The 21,862-nt window shown below is 41.5% G+C and overlaps 1 protein-coding gene across 1 annotated transcript in view; it reads right to left on the bottom strand.

Moving 5' to 3' along the window:
• Positions 1–21,862, bottom strand: part of SYNJ2 (synaptojanin 2) — a 71,430-nt gene that overhangs the window by 25,501 nt on the left and 24,067 nt on the right. The window contains exons 5-12 of the mRNA XM_075413873.1: positions 13,104–13,187; positions 11,276–11,337; positions 8,240–8,336; positions 4,841–5,013; positions 4,355–4,436; positions 3,985–4,134; positions 3,722–3,887; positions 2,258–2,449 (exon numbers count right to left, since the gene is read on the bottom strand). Of these exons, the coding sequence (XP_075269988.1) occupies positions 2,258–2,449; positions 3,722–3,887; positions 3,985–4,134; positions 4,355–4,436; positions 4,841–5,013; positions 8,240–8,336; positions 11,276–11,337; positions 13,104–13,187 (1,006 nt within the window). The remainder of the gene's footprint in view (positions 1–2,257; positions 2,450–3,721; positions 3,888–3,984; positions 4,135–4,354; positions 4,437–4,840; positions 5,014–8,239; positions 8,337–11,275; positions 11,338–13,103; positions 13,188–21,862) is intronic.

Below are 21,862 nucleotides of genomic sequence, written 5' to 3'. Positions count from 1 at the left end.
CAGTAACTTCATTCGACATGAAGACCTAAACGGTAGACAACCATAGGAACCTAAATCAGACCTACCTACCTCAGAAAATAAGAACGGAAAGTAAAACATGCAGCAACTCTCTGCAGACACAAGGGTGAAACTAAGCACATGACAGCTAGCCTCCTTTACTGTCTTAACATGGCAGGCACTGTCATATGTGTATTCCCATTAATAATTTTGGATATTTGCCTGTGAATACCTACCCATTTGTGTAGTCACTGCACTGACACTACCACCAACACAGACATGTGCATCGTCATACCTGAGCTCTGCCCATTCATGTAACTCAGCTCCCTTTCAGAAGCTGCTTAGACCTATTATGTTATGGCTCCCTGTGCCTTTTAGTCCTGCTCCTCCGGTTCTCTCAGGGGAAGGCTTGGCAAGGCTAGCACATGATAGGGTCTCCACAAGTTTTTATATCATGGGCACAGTCATGTGCTAACACATCTAAACTGTTTCTGAAACAGACTGGACCAATCACCCACCCAAGCTGTTCAGAGTACAGTTTTCTGCTCCTGATCACATATCCATGCACTCAAGCACTAAGGGTTCAAACGACACAGCTCGTGTAAGTAGCCAAGGATTTGATGAATGAGTTCCTAAGCTTGAAGGTTAGGCATGGGATTATCCCTGTGACGCCTGCAGGAAGCTAAATGTTCCACTGTAACAACAAAAGCACAGGTTTCGTCACCATTTTGCAACCACTATTCTTATATGACAGAACATTCACTATTAATTTTCCTTAATAAAATCTGTAAATAATTACAATACCTGTCCTTGTTCTGTAAATAAGAAATTGAGAGCCAATTTAAGCAATACACAAGCACAAGAGCTTTCTATACTGCTAAAGAACCTCATGAGGTGTGAACCACATGAACCTCATGAGACTCAGAAAGGCCAAATGCAGGGTCCTATACCTGGTCGGGGCAAACCCCGCAATCAATACAGGCTTGGGGATGAAGGGATTGAGAGCAGCCCTGCCAAGAAGGACTTGGGTGTACTGGTGGATGAAAAAGTGGGCATGACCCAGCAGCATGCGCTCTCAGCCCAGAGAGTCAACCATATCCTGGGCTGCATCAAAAGCAGCATGGCCAGCAGGTTGAGGGAGGTGATTCTGCCACTCTGCTCCGCTGTCGTGAGACCCCACCTGGAGTCCTGCATTCAGCTGTGGAGCCCTCAGCACAGGACAGATCTGGACCTGTTGGAACAGGTCCAGAGGAGGCCACAAAAATGATCAGAGGGCTGGAACACCTCTCCTGTGAGGAAAGGCTGAGAGAGTTGGGGCTTTTCAGCCTGGAGAAGAGAAGGCTCCGGGGAGACCTTATTGCAGCCTTCCAGTACCCGAAGTGGGCCTACAAGAAAGCTGAAGAGGGATTTTTACATGGGCCTGCAGTGACAGGACAAATGGTAATGGTTTTAAACTGAAAGAGGGTAGATTTAGGCTAGATATAAGGAAGAAATTTTTTTACAATGAGGGTGGTGAAACACTGCCACAGGTTGCCCAGAGAGGTGGTAGATGCCCCCTCCCTGGAAACATTCAAGGTCAGGTTGGATGGGGCTCTGAGCAACCTGACCAAGTTGAAGATATCCCTCCTCACTGGAGGGGGGGTGGGGGTGGGGCGGGTTGAGGGTTGGACTAGATGACCTTTAAAGTCTCTTCCAGCCCAAACTATTCTATGACTCTATAAAGAAAGAAAATTGCCTTCAACAAATGTAATCATATAGCTCTTTTTGTCTGAAGGTTTTGATAGTAACATTTCCAGATAATCTCAGAACTCAGATTGTGCAGATAAATTTAGCTCCAGATAAAGACCAAGCAGACATTCTGAGGGTACCTAAACATGGAGTTCCCATTCACAATGAAGAACAAAGGATGGAGATATTGAAGAAGAAAACAAAATATGGGATGCAGAATAGGCATAGACATCCCCCATGACGGCATGAAAGAGACCGCTGAATTTGACCTGCTGAAGGTTCAAAACAGGGTCAATCTGGCATAGACCAACGAATTGCTCTGATCGTCAGGAGCCGTTCACGCACCATCACACTGCTGAGGAGAGGCAGTGCAAGTCTACATGGGGCTGAATACACCCCTGAGAACTGACAGAAAATGCCCTCCAAGATGCAATGCCTTTGAAGGAACAGCTGGTCAAATCTTGTGTCCCGACTCGCTGTCCCTAGAGATGCCAGCAAATACTGCTTACACATTTTGACTGTGAAGTCTTACCCTGAAATTCAGAAACTCCAGAGAGCTTGGGAGAATCCAGCAGCCAGTCTGTCAATTCACTGGTACCGAGGATGTTGCTTCGAAACTGCTTCCCTCCGTTCACGTTCCAGGTCCCCGTGGCAACACGGACACGCTTGAAACTTGTGAATTCAAACTGACGCTCTGACATGGCCTTCAAAATACTTGGAGTTACTGACAGAAGAGGGGAGAGAGAAAGAGGGTGTGTAAAAGAAGAATGTGCTGTAAAAGGATAGAAAGCATACAGACAGCAGTGACACAGTCACTGCGAAATAATTAAACTACCCCAGCAGCAACAACACAAAAGCTAAGGAACAACTCCAATGGCAATGCCAATAACTACAAGTTAACTGGGGCTGACGTCGGCAATTTATCTTCCAGATATCAGGCATTCTTTGAAAGCTTGCGAAGGGCTGGTCACTCACTTTTAGCCTATGTTTTCAAGCACTTCTTCAAGTAATAACCAAACAAATTATTTTTTCCTTCCTTAAATCTTCAGTTTAGCCTGCAGCAATCCAGCATCTCACAAGTGATGACTTAAAATAAAGCCCTAAGAAGCTTAGAGTGTGGGGGGGAAAGGTGGAGAGCAGCACAGAGTCTCACATCAGTCCAAAACTAGCACTGTCGTGGCTCTCTAGCCTGGTCAGAACTCCTCACAGGAAACTGCTATGTTCATTTCTTTTTGATGAGTATAGAAAACTAGCAGCAGAAAATTTTTGTGCAAGTAACTGAGGTAACTTCAATCTTCAACTACCTGATTTGCATTGGCAGTCAGGCGCAGAGAAGCTATCTACACTGTCCTTGTGGTCCACATCACGGAATGGCCCCAGGATTTCAGTGGTCCTGAATGGTTCATGACTATCCTATTAAAATCCAGTAGTCCTCTGGAGCAAACCGACCACCTGATAACTGCTTGTGGGTGCAATTATGCTGTATTTTGCACACAAGTTTCTTCAGAAGAGAGAGCTAAATTGGTTTACTCTAGATACGTGCAAACAATGTGTATATGTTGCGGACTATCAGGGCCCTGGAGTAAAGCAGGGAATGAACGAAGATCCAAATGGCTAAAAGCATGTACAAACCACAGGCCAAAATAAGAAGATAAAAAATCTGAGCTCAAGAGAATTCCTCAAGACCAACTCAGACCGGATGAGACCAGGAATACAGTCCTCAGATCTTTCCCTCTGGTCCAACTCCTCTGAACTGTCAGATGAGATCATCATCAAACAGCAGACAAACATACTCAGAAGTCCAAAACAAAATATAAGAAACAGGAACAGTGGAATTAAAACGCACAGGGTTGTGCTACGGTCACTTGAAAGCCGTATTTTAAACAATAGATTTGTGCAGAAGTAGCTTGTTTATTGATTTTTCCAAAAGGGTGCAATTGCTTATCTCTGACAGCTAAAAACAGACACAAAAGTGAAGGGTTTACATTGGTCTTACCTAGCAGGGCAGTGTTGTCCATGAGCATCTTGGCTTTGTCTGCATATTCCTCACTGAAGAAGTCACCCATGAGCAGCAACTTGATGGCTTCCTGCTTTACTGCATCAAAAAAATTTGACTGAATGGTGCGAGACACTGAGCGGGCGCCATCCTTGAGTTTCCCAACCTACATCAGACAGGAATCATCAGTGCAAGTGACACTGAAGAGCAAATCAGTCATCTTCCTTTACTTGTGAATAAACAATTTTGCCATTTTTCTTTACCTTGTGCTTCCCCTCGAGGGCACGACTGCCAGTAAATACTCTGCTCAGATTATGACCGTTGACAGTCCACATTGCTTTGTATGATTCCACAAAGCGCTCAATTACAGATTTAGAGTTCAACCCAAGGCTCTCTAATTGAGCAAGCAGGACCTGGATTAGGTACAGAAGGAGAAGAAACATCATCATTGTTCTTAAATGTATTTTTGCTTTTTGTCCTCAGTTTAAGTATTCTAGCCCGTACCATTCTGTATCACAGAGCTGGCAAGACAGACTTCTATCACTGAGGCTTACGCTCTCTTTCCTGTCTTTCCCACGGAACAGACAATGTACACAGTACAGGCATCCACGAAAGGTCCTCTGACAAACTCACCTCCAGTGCAATGAAGGACTGTACGCTATTAGTACGATCCAGGCAGTCCAAACAATTCATTCGAAAAGTACCTGTCTGCAGACTTTGGTAACCAAACACAAGGGGAAGGAGGGAAAAAAGGTATACATTAAAATAACATCTAATCATGAGTTGATCGAACAAGATCATAAAATGCTCAGCCTGAATGTACCCACCCACATTGTGACAGTGCAAGCATATTGTGCATAACATATTCCATTAACACGTCTAATTGATTACAACACTGCAACACCATATTAGCAAATCCATGCACTGCTAATTTTCCAGATTCCAAACAATCCAGATCTAGTTAAGCCAAATAATGTTTAGCACCAAGATTACACTTTGTCTCAAAACTGTATTTCAAAATGGTCATTTATGCTTATGGTGCAAACACAGCAAGAAACCTGGGCAGGCCAGGGCAGATGGTACCTGGCTATGCTGGGACAGAGGGGCAGGGACACTCACCGTGGACTTACATTCTCGCCCTTTGTGAATATTCCAAAGTCTTCCCAGTGCAACTCCAGCTGAGGCCTCAGTAAATTTTCCAGTTTCTCAGTTTTCCCACCTTTTGCAAATTGGTGGTAGTCAAAGTTTATCATGGGAGTGTCTGCCGCATGGGAAGAGGCCCATAGCAGTTTCTGTTTAGAGAATGAAGGAAGACAAATCCTGCTCACGCTACAGTGTAAGGACTGATACCAGCGTGCTTTTATCATTACTAAACCTTGACTGTTTATCACATTTTTAATATTGAGGAGTTCACAGGGATTTTGAAAGGCCAGACATGAAAAAAGCAACTGAAGTTCCCTATATGTTTTCTTTCCAAAAGTAAACTGGCGCATTAGACCCAAATTTTTCTGCAGGGGAACTCAAACTGTAACTGCCAAGTATACCTCAGAATCGCTGCTGTCTGCGCCTTGGCTAGCAGCAGCCCTGCAGCAGTGGGCTGCTACCTCTGTGCACGAGGGTGTACAGCAACAGTGATGCTCTGGGCAGGCTCAGGACAGGGACCCTGGTGGGAAGGGTGTCTGGAGCTGCTTAAGGTACAGGAGGATAACAACAGTGCATGGGTGTATTTTCTAACCATTCCTGAAGTGCGAAGACATTGGAAAATGTGGCCTTAACTTTAGGAAGAGATTGCGTGAGAAGGAAGTAAGAAAGAAATGATGTCCCAGGAAACATATTACAAAATGTTTGTGGTAAACCACAAAAGTGAAAGAAGAGGCACAAATAGCCTCATTATTTCATCTCCAATTTCCATGACCTCACACGCATTTCCATAATCATCACAAATTTCATTAAGGTATCTGTAACAGATACGACAATAATACATCCTGCTCTTCTGGACAAAGCCAGAGAGAACTGCCACATTAACTATAACCATGCAAGCCTTTGCCTATTCTCTTCCCTCGTGAACATTCTCATCTCAAGAGAAGGATGCTGTTCTCTACTTAGACTGTGACACAAACTGAACAAAACAATTCTGATGTACATTAAAAAGGTACATGCAGCAATTACACCAGTATAATTGTATCAGGTAAGCCATTAAGCCTTCCCCGCAGGAACAAATTTAAAGGTGTTGCACAGTGTTTGGAGAGAGGCATGCAAAATATATTTCATTACACTGTTACAAAAGCCAAAACACTTGGTATCTGCTTCTCTGTTGTTGACACCTCAACTTGCCTTTACAGCTGCTGGCACTAATAATGCACTTCATGACATTTACCCACTGCCTCAGCGTAAATCATTGTCAGAGTATTCACAACTCTACACTACAACATTGCTTTTACTGTAAGCACAATTACATCTGTTATAGGGGATGCTTATGAGACAAACAGCATTAGTGGGAACAGTATTGATTTTTGGTCTGGTAATAGCCAATTCAGGCAATAGCTGAAGGTAAGTTGGTCATTTACAATTTTTCACTTGTTCCTGTTGCATAAACGAACAGTAGCAGAGACATTCTGATTAAGCAAACCCAGCAGCAGTAATTATAGGAAAATTTTGAACCAACTCTGATAAGAATTACTAAGCTTGCAGCAAGGGTTTGGAGAAGAAGAAACAAAACAATCAAAGGAAGACAGAGAAACAAAGAAATAAACTGATGACAGAAAAGGAGAAAAGTTTTCATTCCTAATAATTCCCCTATGAATTACTTTATTTTTAATTCAAGCCCTTTAAAATCATCATAGTAAAAATTAACTATATATTCTTTCCAAACATCCATTATTAAAACAGAAAGGTAAGAAAACACCAAGTGGTGGTTATTCTGAATGGGTACAAAACTCTAGTTTCCAGTGCTGTCAGTCTAAATTCCTTTAGCACACACAGTGCTTTCGTAATTTATTTACTTTTAAACGTCAATAAAGCTTAACAATTAAAACATACATTTGTTTAAAATAAATGAATGAATGCAAGGTCTTTATTCTAGAGATGCTCTGTTTCTGACTTAATCTCTGTTTGTACAATACTGGCCAGAACACTGTCTTCAAGAATGTGTTTCATAAAATATCAGTATTCAATTAACCAGAAAAGTCAGATTTGTATCCTCATAAATTCTGTGAGCATTTTTCAAGTGATCATTTCTTACCCCTAAATTTCCATTTTTTTTCAAAATAACCAATAAAAACTATTTTAAAGATAAGCAAATCAAGAGACTATAGAGGCTTATCTGTGTCATGCAGAAATTCAGTAAGAAGCTGAAAACGGAAGCTAGGACCAGACTTCACTTCTGTACCTTCCTCATTGCCTTGCACACTTTAGTCATAATCACTTTCTTTGGCCATATTCTGTACAGGGGGAGACCTTCACTTTGTCACTTTCCACTCAGGAAGCTGATATTCCTCCCCAGCTCTTTTGGAGGAGGAAAACGGTCACACAGAAAAACTGTCAAAAAACTCAAGACACTTCTTGTCTTGAGTATATTATTCCGACAGAGAGGGAAACCAATCAGGAACTATTATTTAAGTAAAATGAGAAATGTAGTTAGTTTCACACAGTAAACATTTGAACTCAGAACTGTTGTATCATTCTTAACTAATGATAAACACGTAACACTTACTACAAGTGTGTACTTACACCATTCTTCATATTATTCTTAGGAAGATACAGTCCAAAGTATCTATATCGGATTTCTAAAGCAACAGGCACTTCAGAGGCAGACTGAGGTGGCTACGCACAGCTACAAATGCCACTCAGTGTCAATCTGCGGCTTCAAGTACACATTAGTTTTAAAAATCTGGCAATGAGCATACCGCAGCGGAACTCAGCGTAGCTTTAACTCTACAGTGCCTGACATCCTGAAAGCATGACCCAGATGTTTCAGGTATTAGTTGTGCCTAGGGACATTTAGGGGCCAGGAAAACCTCTCTCTTCATATACCAGACTGTCACCTGGTGCTCAAGCAGCCAACTGCCACCATAATCAGCGCAAGATAGCTATTTCCCATTACAACCAGAGCAAGACAGCTTGCTTATGCTCAGTGAGCCAGGGCGAGGGCCTGGTCCCCAAGCAGTTCTGGCAATCCCATGAGGCACCTGACTACTGCATAAGTGACTACATACTATGACAAAGCTGACCACAATTCACTTTTGCAAATGTGAACTACTCTTACGAGAATTAGAGCAATTTTTTTAAAGTCTGGTTAAAGAGAATGTGCATAAATGTGTGAAGAAATAAGCAGGAAGGCAGTGCTGGAAATTAATCCATGAGACTATGAAGCAACATTCTCTCAGTACGTAACACCTAGTAAAGAGATAACATAGTTTCTTTAGATATACTATTCATCACTTACTGGGCCACAAGGGAAACAGAAGAACATGGAGGGTCAGGGGAAATCAGCAGTTTAAAAAAAAAAATTTCTTTTACCTTAAAAGCTCTGTTGAGCACCTCCTCCCCTCCTCTGCTTCCCAATAGGTTAACGATCACTTGTTTTCCATACTGCTCTTTCAGAAGCATCATATGCCTACAGCAAAAGTAACCATAATAGGTACTAAACAAAACCATGTTATGTTGACTACTACCTTTTTCAAAACACAGAAGTAGGGGTCACTGGTTGTTCCATCCAGCAGAAAGTTTCAGCCATTGTAGCTACAGACATCTTCCTCAGTTTCCTTACCATCAATTTTTAAAGCACATATGGTGAAAGCATATAATTAACAGACACAGTATTTTGTACTGAGCTTCAAGAAAGAAGCATCTTAGGGAACAGGCCACAGAACTTTTATGTCACTGTTAGCTTTGATACTGCCCTTTGCACGCACCCACCTCGTGGCTGTCAGCCTGGGAATTACATAAGAAAGACACCAAGAGAGGAAGACATATTACACTTCAACAGCAATTGCCCAGCATCTTGCAGGGCTAGGCCTACAAAGAGTCAGCAGCAGCAATGGGGCCTAGGACTCCAGTGCCAAGGCCAGAGAGGCACATACACACACGCACAGACACGTGTCATAGGTGACAGGGTTCAAACAGCTCTGAGCTACAGCAACATTGAGACAATCACTCTCACCTTAATTAAATGAAGCAGGGAGGTTAGTAATCATTAAGAACTGCCACACTGGATCAGAGCAAAGGTTCTTTTAGCCAAGTGACCTGGCCCAGATTCTTCAGGAAGAAACACAAAATGGGACAAGTATAAAGCAGGGGGGGGGGGTGGGGTTGACATATATCCCCAACTTCTCAAAGTCTGACATTTAGGGACTCTCAAGTCAAGAGCTTTTAGCCCAACGCAGAGAAACCCATTCTCCCCTCAATAAATTTTTTTCAAGTTGTCATGCGTGTGCTACAGGAGCTGGGCTGGCTCATCAAGAAACAAATAGATCTTAAAGCCATCTTCCATCACATACTAACAACACTGCAGCAGTACTTGAGAGGAAGCTGGATAGAAATAGACAAGAAGAATAAAATAAACACTCGCACAAATGAAAAGCTACTACACGCTGCAAAGCAACAAGCAATGGCAAAGTGTCAGAAAAACAGTAAGCGCACATCTTCAGGCATGCACCTTTAAACCCTATAACCAGAAATAAGCCACGCAGTAAATGATGGAAGGGGAGAAAAGAAAGAAAAAGTTGTCAGCATGGTCTTCAAGAAATATGGCTAAATACATTTTCTGGCGCTATTTATGTTCCTGATTCTGCAACCAGTTCTCTGTACGCCAGCTTTCCCCATACATTTGCACCCCTCTGATCCCAGCATCAAGATCCGACTTCTCCGCCAATGTTACTTCCTTACAATAAAACTGCTGAAGCTCAGGTCATCCGCTGGAGCACTGTAAACAGAGCTCTCTGAGGATTTCTCAGAGAGGGGGGATGAAAGAGATCCACTAACAAGATTACCATTCACTTCTCACAGTGCCTTCTCAACGCATTAACCTATCAGATGGGAAAATGTAACAGGCTAAACCCACTCTAACACTCTCAGGAAAGCTGTAAAAGGTTGTTAAGTTTCAGTGTGTTTTTCCACATAAGCAGTCATTTCTTCCTTGCCCATTTTCAAAGGACTATCTTTTGCAGATCTGTACACAGAGATCCCCAACTTCATTAAACCTAAAGGCTTTACTTTGCACATAGGAAAGAAGGAACAGTGCAAGTTGATCCTCATGTACATGTTTCTTACAAGAAAGCTATTCACCCATTGTATCAGGGTCAGAAAGAAAAGATTCTCTGAGCTAAATCGTCTTATGCACTTGTTCCTTGCTGAGGTACTCTCAATTTCTTGGGCAGCAGAAGAGGATGCCAAATAAGTTATTGTTTTCATCTTACATAAATTATCTCTGCTGTGGAACGCAAACCTCTAAGGTGGAGCTTCAGGGGCACTGGCAGGGCAAATAATCATGGCACCAGACAACCACAAGACCATGAGTCTCAAAGGCATTTGAATTCAGTAGGATTTAAGAGCCTTAAAAAGCTTGGTGAAGTTAGGCTAACACCCTTCAGAGCAGGGTCCCTTTAGATTCTAATCCCTGTTTGGGGTCTTCAGTGCTGCAAAACTATTAGCAGTCACTAATGTCATGCTTGCTAACAAATGCAGCAAATGAAATCAAGGAATTAACAGGCTTTACCCAAAATCAAGATAAACTCTGATTTGCCAAACCAAATAAAAACAGAAATTAATTACCAAATAATTAACCAAATAATTACCAATAAATTAACCAAATAAAAACAGAAATTAATCACATGATCTGGCATTTTACAAGTTGAAAATCTCCCACAGGCCAAATCCTTCATGTCCTTTTCAGGCAATGTTCCCACTGATGTTCCTGGGAGTTTGCCCTTAAAGCACAGCACTTCACAGTCAGACAGTCAAAGGAACCAAGATAATGTATGGCTTTTTTTTACAGTTTCCAGTCGACAAGTAGGGTATTAACGGTTTAAAAACGTTTACAAGCCAGTCTTTGGGGAAAGCAGAAAAGCATCAGCATGACAGCATCACACAACACTGATCATACAATAAGATACTTATTTCTGTATAGCAATAAAACAATAAGGAGAAAAACAAATCCAGATTGGAGAGGAATCAGTGTTTACTTTTTAATTACCTGGGTTACAGTGGTAAAGAACACATGTTCTGTGTACCTTAAGTGTCAATTCACATTTGTTGGCTCACAGAGGGTTACACAGGCCTTCCTTCTGCATACCACTCAGTATTTTTTAGCTTTTACAGAAACAAGTCAGGAGACCAAATTAATTCAATTACCATTGAAAACAGAAAGGAAAATGCACAAAAATAAGTGCATAAATAAAGTAAACCCACTTAATAATCCTGCAACACCTGCGGGACTGGTTACATCATCTGAGAGATGTTTCACATGTCTCAGGATTTACTAGGAAGGCAGAAAGCTGTGGAATCTTGGTTAAATGCCAGGCTGCTGTGTTACTGCCGAACTGGAATGAAGCTTACCTGTCAAAGGCAGGAGCATTAGCTTCCAGACCTCTGTTAAGCCTCAGATGATGAGAACCGACCTAAAATAAAATATTGTAAAGAGATGAAAGAGAGAAATAACTTCTTAAATTGCTACAGTCCTAAATCACTAGGTGTCTCCCTTTTTCCTTCAGAGAAAATAGTCTCTTTTAACAGCACCAGACACCTCTAACAGACTCTACACACACCCACACACAATATCCTTAATACAAAAGCCAAAGCTTTTATTAGAAAACAACATTTACAATTACAAGTGAAAATATGATTACCATTAAGCAAAGGGATACCTACACATCTTTTTAAGGCCAAACAAATCACATCCCTTTGCCAGCTTCCTCTAGCAAATACCCCACACTGCCTCACACGAGTATGCTGTGTGCCCAGCATTCTTCCTGCCCTTCCCTCAGCAGAAAAGGCTGCAGCTATGCCAGTTCCATGGGTTGCATGTCCTGAGTTCTTTCTTCTTGCATTATTTACAGTAACTAAAAAGCATCAGCAAAGTCCTTTCAAAATATGAAGGATTAAAACCTGTGCCATCAGTCTAATAGGACTTTCAATATGGATATCAACAACAGTAGCCTCAACCTCCTTTTGAATGCTAGCTACTGTTATTACAGTATGCAGAGGGCTTCTTTTCTCTCCAAAAACTACACTACTAATTATTTATAGGATCATGCATTGTTTCCTGTACTTCATCATCTTCCTCTGTTTTTCATGAGGTTGTTCTCTGCAATTCTTTCTAACACCAGTGCCAGCACACTCTCATGCAAGGAGTAAGAGTTATGAGTATTCACCAATATAAATGAAAGCTGCATAATCTAATCCAGATTAGGCAAAAAAGCAGACTGTGTCCCTATTAAAGTTGAAAATTCCATTCAACTAGAGATGCTACCCACCAGCCAAAAATATTTGGGGAAAAGCTCTATGGCTTCATAACACATGGAACAACAGTGCTGGATACAGCTACACCATGGGCGGGACGTATGCTCAACCATACAAGAAGACCCACTTTATAAAAAGAAGCAAGTATTGCACTGGATGGTGCTAACATACACCACCACTGATCTTCCTTTTGCACTATATCCAGTAGAATCTAAAAGAACAGTTACATTACATATCCTCTTTACTAATATACATGCATATATGTGCATACTGATTCCAGTTGCTTATCCCTCTGTTCAGAGAATGCAAAGAGTGCTAGGATGATTCTTATTTGAGCTTGTAACTGTATATAAACTATAAGTCACAGACCATACATAGCCTGCTAGGCTTGATGCAATAATCTCCTGATGAAACCCTACATCTCTGCCTTGCAGATCAGATTAGATCATCATCACCCATTTGACTGAAATACAGCAAACACACTATCCGGACACTATACTTGGTTTGAAGGTAACATGCTCCTGTAGAGCTCCTGGTATTCCTGTGTACTCCAGTTTTATTGTGGAGAGCAATATTATGAAGCCAACTGAGCATTTCAGAAGGAAATATTGTTCCAAATCAAATAAAAAATGTCATGAAGATACTGCTGTAAGCTCCAGCTTCGGACATTAGGACACAGTCCCTTACTAATAGTTCCTGTAGAGGCACATGAACACATGAAGATGTTAAACTTCAGTTAACTACAGCCTTTTGCCTGGTTTAGTTCTGTTTATCTAAACATGCAAAACTTCCTACAAGGTAAACCTAAAATGAAAGAGCTCAGCTTTGCAGCTCATTTAAAAAAAAACAATAAAACTTTACGTAACGTCTAAATTATAACTAGCAAGCGAGATAAGCAAGGTAGGTTTTTTGATTATTTGTTTACCTGAAGCCCCGGTTGCTCCCAAAACAGTGGAACAGAACCTCTGATCTGCACAAAGGAAGAGACATCATCGTCCAAGTAAATTGTCTGCAAAAATAAAATAAAAGGAAGGAGTTCTGCAGTTAGAGCTATCAGTCTGTGACCCCTTCATCAGGTGATGGTTTAAGACACTGAATTCAAAGGGTAAAAAAAGTAAACCGTGTATCTCACTGTATCCACTTACTGCTCAGCCACTTTTCCATAGTCTCACAGGCAGTGGAACAAAGCACAACGTATTTGCTTTCATGTCATGACAGCAGATTCAATTCGCTACTCACCAGAAATAACAGAACATTGAAAACACTACCTCTGGCAAAAAGGAAGGAATCTTTCATCCACAACGAGGATGGATTTGATCTACTGGTGGAGACATGTAGGAAGACCAGCCACACACTCTCCCTCTGCCTCTCTCACAAAATTTAACTGTGCAAAATGTCATTGCTCCTTGTGACTGATGATGGGTAATGTCAGGTGTGGGATAAGCTTATCTCTTGCTTTATTTACTATTTCTTATTTCACTGTGTGTTATGCCTTGTCAGTGTCCAAATAAATCTCAGTGAAGCCAGCAGCTTCGCCACTCCCACTCCGAGACACAGTGAACAGCAAGCAATCTACTCCTTTTCCAGTAGGCTTATAGCAAGAGGCTCCAAACTCCCCACTTCCTTTCCTAACCAGACCTCAAACTCTTATGATCACTACTAACAAGCTGATTTTGAGTCAAATCTATGCAAAGTACAAAGACTGATTTTCCTCTTTGCCTCCCCCCCTCCGCCAGCCCCCGAGCAAAGTGTTACATTATATGTTAACTTAGCACAAAAGGTACTATCTTCAGATTCAGCACAACCACAGAGCAACTGTGCAAAGTCCGGTTCACTCCCCTGGCCTATACTTAGCAGTGGAATCCTGGCTGTTTTCCACAGGGGATACATGATACACATTTCTGTTATCTCATGCACGACAATGAGTCTTCTGCAGCCCTGCAGAGGAATGGTATCCATACCGGTCATCCAGGTAGCCGCTTCTTTAACTGCATCATATCATTTAGCACAACTGCTGCCAGCTGTCTAGTAGCTCCCAAAATAGAAAAGAACATGAAAATGGGTTACCTTACAGCTTTAATGTAGTTTATGCTTTTGGATGTGCCACTAGGTGTGCTGGCTGAGTGGCTCAGGGGAAGTGCCTTCATTTACCTTGATCGCTCATCTTTATAATCACTACCAATGTACAATTTTTAGAGCTACATGTGTGAAAAGAACTATAGCTACACCAGAGAGCTAAGTACTTAAATACTCTGTCACAAGTTTTGTCTAACTAATCTTTACAATATTTTTGCAGAGCACTTACAACTATCCCCTTTTCACTACACTGAAAGATTTAAGTGGCTTTGTCAGGGACACAATGTCAACGTTAGAATGATGGCTAGCTCAGATGTAGTGCAAAACTGTATACTGCAATGCTTTTAGCCTCACATCAATGAATGAAGAATGAGAATGCATCTCATCTGAGAACAACCCCCTGCAAGAGTGGGTGTTGCTCAGAGAAGCTTCCTGCCTCACAGCTTGAGAAATGTGGGTCTAAAACACACTCTCCCAGTAAAGTCTTCTAATCATTGCCCATACCTGAGAGCAGCAGCTAATTACCATGGCAACACACTGGTGCACCTTTCTTTGCAAGTCTGTGCTCAGAAGAGTTCGTCCTGCAGTTGGCCTACAGGACGAGTGAGCAGGCCCACCTTCTTCCTCTTTATCACATCCTCCCTGAGTTAGGTCCGACCATGATGAGTCAGTGACTTCTAAACACTGAATCATCTTTTCACTCGCTGTCATAGACCCAGAGGAGCCAATTCAAAGGTAAAGCAAATTTGTGTAGCTCCACTGACAGCTCCAGCATTATCCTGACTCATACTAAATAAGGATCAGGTCCTGAATCTATGCAAAAAAAGAGTCAGGACTGGCTCACTTCAAAATTTGACACGAATCACCACCTTAGTGATGTGATGAGTTGAAATGAAATGTCTAATGATGATGATTGCAGACAAAGCTTCACACGAACTACATTTTCGCCACTCAGCTTGCTACAGAGAATCAGTTTTCTTGACAATCTTCTCAAACGTCTTGCTTCCATAACTAACTGAAAAAACGACAGCTCAAGTATCTCTTTGGTCAACTCTTTTAAAAGTCCCAGCTGCAAATTTTCTAGAACTACTGATCAAAAGATGATGATCATAATAATACTAAATAATAATTTTAATACCTGCAGTTTAACATCTTCCTGAGATACAGTTTAAATGCAAAGTATTTCATCACAGTTACAGCCCATGAATATATAACCTGCCTTCTCTATGCCAAAACCAGAAGAAAAACACTGACCACACATTTCTACCTTTCTGCATTAACAGATGTTCATACTTCCACTTCTTAGTGTTTCAACGTCGTAAGAATTAACAGATGTTTGTTACTACTGTCACTCACATGTTCTGTTCACTGTTTGTCACCCTTTATCTCATCTAGCAGTTTTCTGCTCTATTAAGCTGTCTATTTGGAGAACTACACAACAAAAAAAAAAATTCAAACTATCTGGGGATCATTCCTGTTATCCAAACAGGATGCCCACATCCTCATGTGATGGGCTGGGGACGTCCTCTGTCAGGATGAGGTCTAATACAGAACTCCCATACGATGACAGGGCGTTGCAAAGAAACTGACATTTTAATGCACATTGCCATGTAGCTTTTAGAAATTCAGATGAGGTTTTTGAACTGAGAGCATGGCCCCTCCAACACAGTCATTCACAACAAAGTTCTCCACACTAACACATTTTTTTTTTCTTTTTACTTACAGGGCTCATCATTCTGTTCTCCGGAGCAATTCTGTAGTCTTTCACAATCCTCTCACCTCATTCTTGTGGCCCAGATGAATCCAAAATTATTTTCTTCCAAGCTGCCAGTGAGTTGGAAAAGACCTAGTATTTTTTAATGAGGGGGAGAATAACACCCTTTCCTGCCAGTCGTTCCTTCCTAAACAGAGTGTAACCATTTCATTAAGCATTACACCTGTGCAAATCTTCCCCAAATTTCAGCAATACCCACAGTCCTTCTTTCACCACTCCAAGGAACATGACTCCCGATCTTCACATTGCCTTCTACTACGTATGCCCCTTGACATTAGAATAGCAGTGGCAACAGCCTTCCTACCAGCAGACTTGTTAAGCAAGCAGGTTGAAATGCTGAGAATACGAAGACTTTCCAGTTCAGGAATGGACATAATCTTAACACCCATACACACTATAAGAAACCCCATGTGTTAAAATCTTCTGTAAGTACTGATCATACATCCAGGTTAAAATTACACTCATAAAAAAAAACCATTCCGACTTTGTTGCTTATCCAGTTCCAGCATTTATGCATGGGTAAGTACAGAATTTCTCTTCTCACATTCTCCCAAGCCTTGATTATTTTTTGTTCACAATGTCACATTTTCTACAAGCACGTATCTGTCCCACTTTTTTGCTATTCTAGTTTTGACTTCATTATGCTGTCCTCTAGCAGATCCATTTCTCTTATTCTAAGGCCCTACACAAAAGATGAACAGTTGTTTAAGAAAAGAAACTTTTTTGTTTCTTTTTGTTTTCTTGGTTAAGAAAAATAAACAGCACTTTATTTCAAAAATTTTCCTGTCCTCTGTTTTCCTTAATTCATGGACAAGAAACACATCCAAGAAGATCACACCAGTTTTCTTCTAAAAGTTCAACAACAGTCAGTTACATTTTGGACAACACTTTGACATTAGGGTTGATACATGCTGCTGAATCTTTGACTTTGGGCTTCACAAAACTATTGTGGAGTCTTATCTTTTGTCTTAGATCCAAAATGACAGCAAGTTGTTGCCGACTTGCCCCAGGGAGAATATTCATTCCTATCAGATCCTCAGAACACTTGAAGACTACTTTATGAATCTCAAAGGCTCTGGCCCATAGAACGATCCAAGGCAGTAGTCTGGACAGATTTTCAGGCACATTTCCTGCAGTTTCCCATCAGACAACAGCAAATGGATACTTAACCGATGTGGAGGACTTCTTTGCCTCAGTAATAGATTGCTTGTCCTCTGAACTCTGGTGTTAGAATCTGCCATGGTTTTCTTTCAGCTTCTGCTGTCTGACTCTTTTTGTGGTCTCTTTCTCCAACTCCAGGATCAAGGGTGATAGTGCTGACAGCTCAAGAGGATGTTTCTCAATCTTTCAGTTCAAAAGGACGTTTCTCAATCTTTCTTCTCTGTTGCACAGGCCCAGACCTTGCCCCTGTGATCCAAGGACCTTTCCTGGTAACATAAGCCTCACTCACAGGTACTGCTAGTAAGATTATGAGCAAGAAGGAAATTGGTACTGCTTCTGAGCAAGAAGCAAACATCTGCGTCAACCAGCTGGTGTTCTAATCCCAGCGTGCTGCTCCCATTCATCGCTTGGAATTATTTAGTCACTAATCTCCATCACTTGGCTTCATTAAAAGGAAATAAATATCCAGTCACAACCTCAAATGGCAAAATTCATTACAGACTCAAGGGGCACAGAGACACAGTCCATGATGAAATGGATACTCACATGGCTTGTCCTGGGATCCCCAGCTCTGCCACACAACCCACAAAGAGCATGGAGAACAGATGGCCTAAACATACCTCTCCATGAGTCCCTTTAACTCAGACCACAGGATTCAAGGATATACTTGCCAAAAAAATCCTCTTTGCCCCGCCTGGGGCCATACTAAAACTTGATCCAGAAAATAAATTAATCATATGATTGCATCCATTCCTTTCTTAGAGAGCTATCCAACATGGTCTGGGAGTTATTGTGAAATAGGGATCATTTTTCTTAACCCATGCCTGACATTTTTTTCTTAAACGGGAAGAAAGTGAAGGTTAATCCAAATTCATGGCATTTCCTTTTAATGTCTTGTCAACGTTTCCATTTTCTTTATTGAACAGTTCCATGAAGGGGAAAACAACTGAAACCATTCATTTATCTTTGGTAAATTAGAGTTGTTCCCCAAAAGTCACATACTAAGATGTCAAGAGTTTAGCATGACTCTTTGGAGGATAACTGGGGGAGGAGCTGAAATGTAAACAGTGACAGGCACACAGACTAAACGAAGAAAGCATGCTTGTTTCTCGATGCTATCAGCAGAAAAGAATTAAAAGAATGTGATACAGTCTTAACTTTAGGGAATTGCTACAGGAGGAAGAAAGGGTGAAGGGAAACATTAAAGCTATCACTGGGAAACGAAGACTGATTTTAAAATTACTTGAGGATTAACTGCAACACTGCAGGTCGAAAGGGCTACCATCCCATTACAAAATACTGGCAGCAAATCTGGAAGTACACATTAGAGGGATTTCAGAACAACCCTCTTTTCTCTCCCCTTCATATTTTGTTTTTCCTTAAGTGTTTCCTACCATTTTTTCTTTCTTCTTTTTTCTTGGTAAAGATGCAAGTCAAATGATCAAATATCTGAAAGATCTACTAGTAGATTTTTTTTTTCTGAAAAGCAAAAGTGAAGTGAGAGATTTAACTTTTTCCCCTTCTCAAACACTGTGAGTCACAGCAGTTAAGTGAGCCCACAAAAAATGACTCACTGCAGAGCTAAAATGCCACAAGGCTAACTCAGTGGGAGACAAAAGCACACCAGCTATGCATAAAAGAGCTGCCTGGAGATAAGGCTAATTGTTTCTCCCTCTTCTAAAAACAGAAAAATGTTAGAAGTAACTCCTATAAAGGGGGGAAAAGTCCTGGCTTTTCAGAATCTTTGGGCGCTATTTATACATGAAAGCACACAGCCAGCATGCCATTATATTGTACAGGCTACAGCAAATGGAAACAAAATGTTATTCAGCCAAGATATTACCTCATAGGCGATTAGTCAGTAGTCTACTATGAAAGTAGGAGAGAGTTTATTCTAGGACTCTTCCTTCCTAACGGTAAGTGGATGCCAGCTTGAACTGGATCTCAGGCATCCCAGTGGTTAGCCCAACTTTGCTCTCTTAGGACACACAGCTTGGTAAAACTAGTGTTTATCACCATTAGCAACAGCAATCTTCTCCTTTAAACACAAAAAACAAACAAAACCACAGAATCCTTTAAAACTGCAGACCCTTGTTATAATTTTCAACCTACTCAAGCCTTTCACCCTATAACCATTTCACTCTCGTGCTTTTGCTTACCCACTTGCAAACCACTCAAAAGCCTTCAGTCCTCCCACTTCACGGCAGCCCCTGCCTGAATGGGAACAAAGCACAGCAGCTCCTGTGAAGAGCCTTACCCAGTCCCAGCTAAGGGAAGCGTTAGCAACAGAGTACTGTTTTGCCACTCACCAGGAGCCAATCCTCAGGTTTTCTGGTGGGATGCAAAGGCCATCTTACTTTTCATGCTAATCATTTGCAACATGATGTACTCCAGGAATATAATTAAATAGGAGGAGTTACTTCCAAGCTAACTGCTGAGCAGGACAGCAGAATTATTTCCCATAACTAGGCACCTGCTAAGTGCAGTGCAGAAAATGTGAGAGTGATCTGAAAGCAAGCTGATAACCCTTTCCACCAAGTACTTTCCTCTGCATTTCAGCAAGAGAAAGTTCTTCAAATCTTGAGTAACGTACTTTGCACTAATGTTCATGAGAAAGCACTCAACTAAAATAGCAGACTGTACCAAGTTATTACTTAAAATGGCATATGTCCCTTCTTCTGTTCCCAAGTTCCAGGGGAAAATTCCACTTTTCGGTCAGCAGACCTATCTGCATCTCCCAGTGCACTGACAGACTTTCTAGAAAGATGTAGATGCTGCAAGACATGACTTGCAGTTGCTCTGGAGCAGAAGCACAAAAGAGAATTGTTAGGAGAGAATTCAGAGGCTGATATTAGAGACACAAGCACTGCAGAGGAAGAGTTTGGCATCCAGCTACAAGAATTTGCGGAAGCCTGAACACTAAGTGGAAAGCTGCCAGGCCAGCCTACTGAAAATGCAGGCAAACCAGGAAAAGGAGGGACATGAGCAAAAAGCCACCCACATCCTCAATGAGAACTCTGACCACTGGGCAGAAAGTCACACATGTAACATTATGCATGCTCTGTGCACGTCTTGGGGATCAAACCTCACCGACAGACTGGGGAATACCAGCCTGCAACTCGTTCAGGCCTTCTGCTGAGCAATGCAGCACTGTCAAGCCTAAGGTAGCTCTACACGTGTCCCTAGGCACAACCAGGTGAAGTGGTTAAAGCTGTACCATCAAGGCAACATCTTACAGGAAATTCTGAAAGCACCCAAACATTGCTGGATTTTGGACAAACCAGTGCCTGAAGGCATGCCTGCCTCATGCAGTGGGATAACAGAAAGGACAGCAGTGAGTGTGAGCTGCTACATTCTCACAACGCCATCAGGAAATACTAGTGCTAAAGCATGGGCACTTCTGAGGGTAGTTGTCACCCTCAGCAGTCAGGCCCAGCCCTACAATGACACAGCTATAACTCTTCCAGAACAATGACACAGCTAGTTTAAGTATCTCTGTGCTACATTCACTGGGTCATGCAGAGATGTTTCACCAGCCTCCCCTTCTGAGCATCACCTGAGCAATTTAATTTCATTGTATGTGCACCTACATATATAGACACATACACACACATCTAAAAACAATCTACGCTACATACACAGTTTTGCAGATCTGCCCAGAAGACACTGAAAACAATCAAATTTTAGGAGCAGATCCTTGACCTTTATTGAAAACTACCACAAGCCATTTATCTATTCTGCTTATAGAGACATCCATTTCTGTATGATGGTTCTGACTGCTAGTAATTACTACTTCTGTTCAAAAAGGAAAAGCTGATTATACTTGAATAAGAAAGCACTCATTTCAGCTGGCACAGAAGATCTCAGGTTCTTCAGGGTCCATTGTTTAGGAAGCTAAACCATGTGTAATAAACCCAAATGATTCTGCTGTTTTGTTTGGCTATGTCAACCAAGGGAGCCTGCTGAATGCATTTCACCCATTTATTCTGTCTCAGCATCAGCTGGAAATAAGATTTTTACCATGTATAAAAACTGTGTCATACCACCTCTCACTGCAGAGAATCCCCCACAAACCAAAGGGGAATACAAAGCAAAGTCTTTTCCAAAATGAGTTGCACTGGAATTTGCCTACTCTGAGAAGATAGAGTTTTTTCTCAGTTTCCTTTATTAGCCAAAGATGATTTGATTCCCAGTGAATGCAACTCCTTTGCTGGGCAGCTTCCTCTTAACTAGAGTGATATATTAGAGCGCTGAGAGTTCTTCTTCACCACAGCACAGCATACACTACCTGCTTCTATAAATGTTGTCCTCACTGGTCTGCAAAAGTCCTTTGACGCAGTAAGTTAATAATTACCCTCATTTTATAGCTGGAAAACTTACTGTACAAAAAAGTGATGGCTTCAATCCAACACAGCAGATAGGAGTAACTTGAAATATGAATATTTATGATCTTAAGATTTTATATGATTATAAGTGACTTCCTTAGAGTCAAAAGCAAATTCCCAGCTTTAGTCTTTCCTGAAAATCACTCCCAGCATCCCTAAACAAAATCTTTAACATCAGTGTAGACACAGTTACGCCACTGTACTACAAAGGACTTTCAGTGGCTAGCCAGGCAAACCTGATGGACTAACAGAGACACTTACAATGAATGAAAGGGAAATGAAGTGTAG

This window comes from Opisthocomus hoazin, chromosome 2, assembly GCF_030867145.1.
Source record: "Opisthocomus hoazin isolate bOpiHoa1 chromosome 2, bOpiHoa1.hap1, whole genome shotgun sequence".
Classification (NCBI taxonomy): Eukaryota; Metazoa; Chordata; class Aves; order Opisthocomiformes; family Opisthocomidae; genus Opisthocomus; species Opisthocomus hoazin.
Note: the sequence above shows the minus strand (reverse complement) of the source record. Positions and strands in the feature narration are given on the sequence as shown.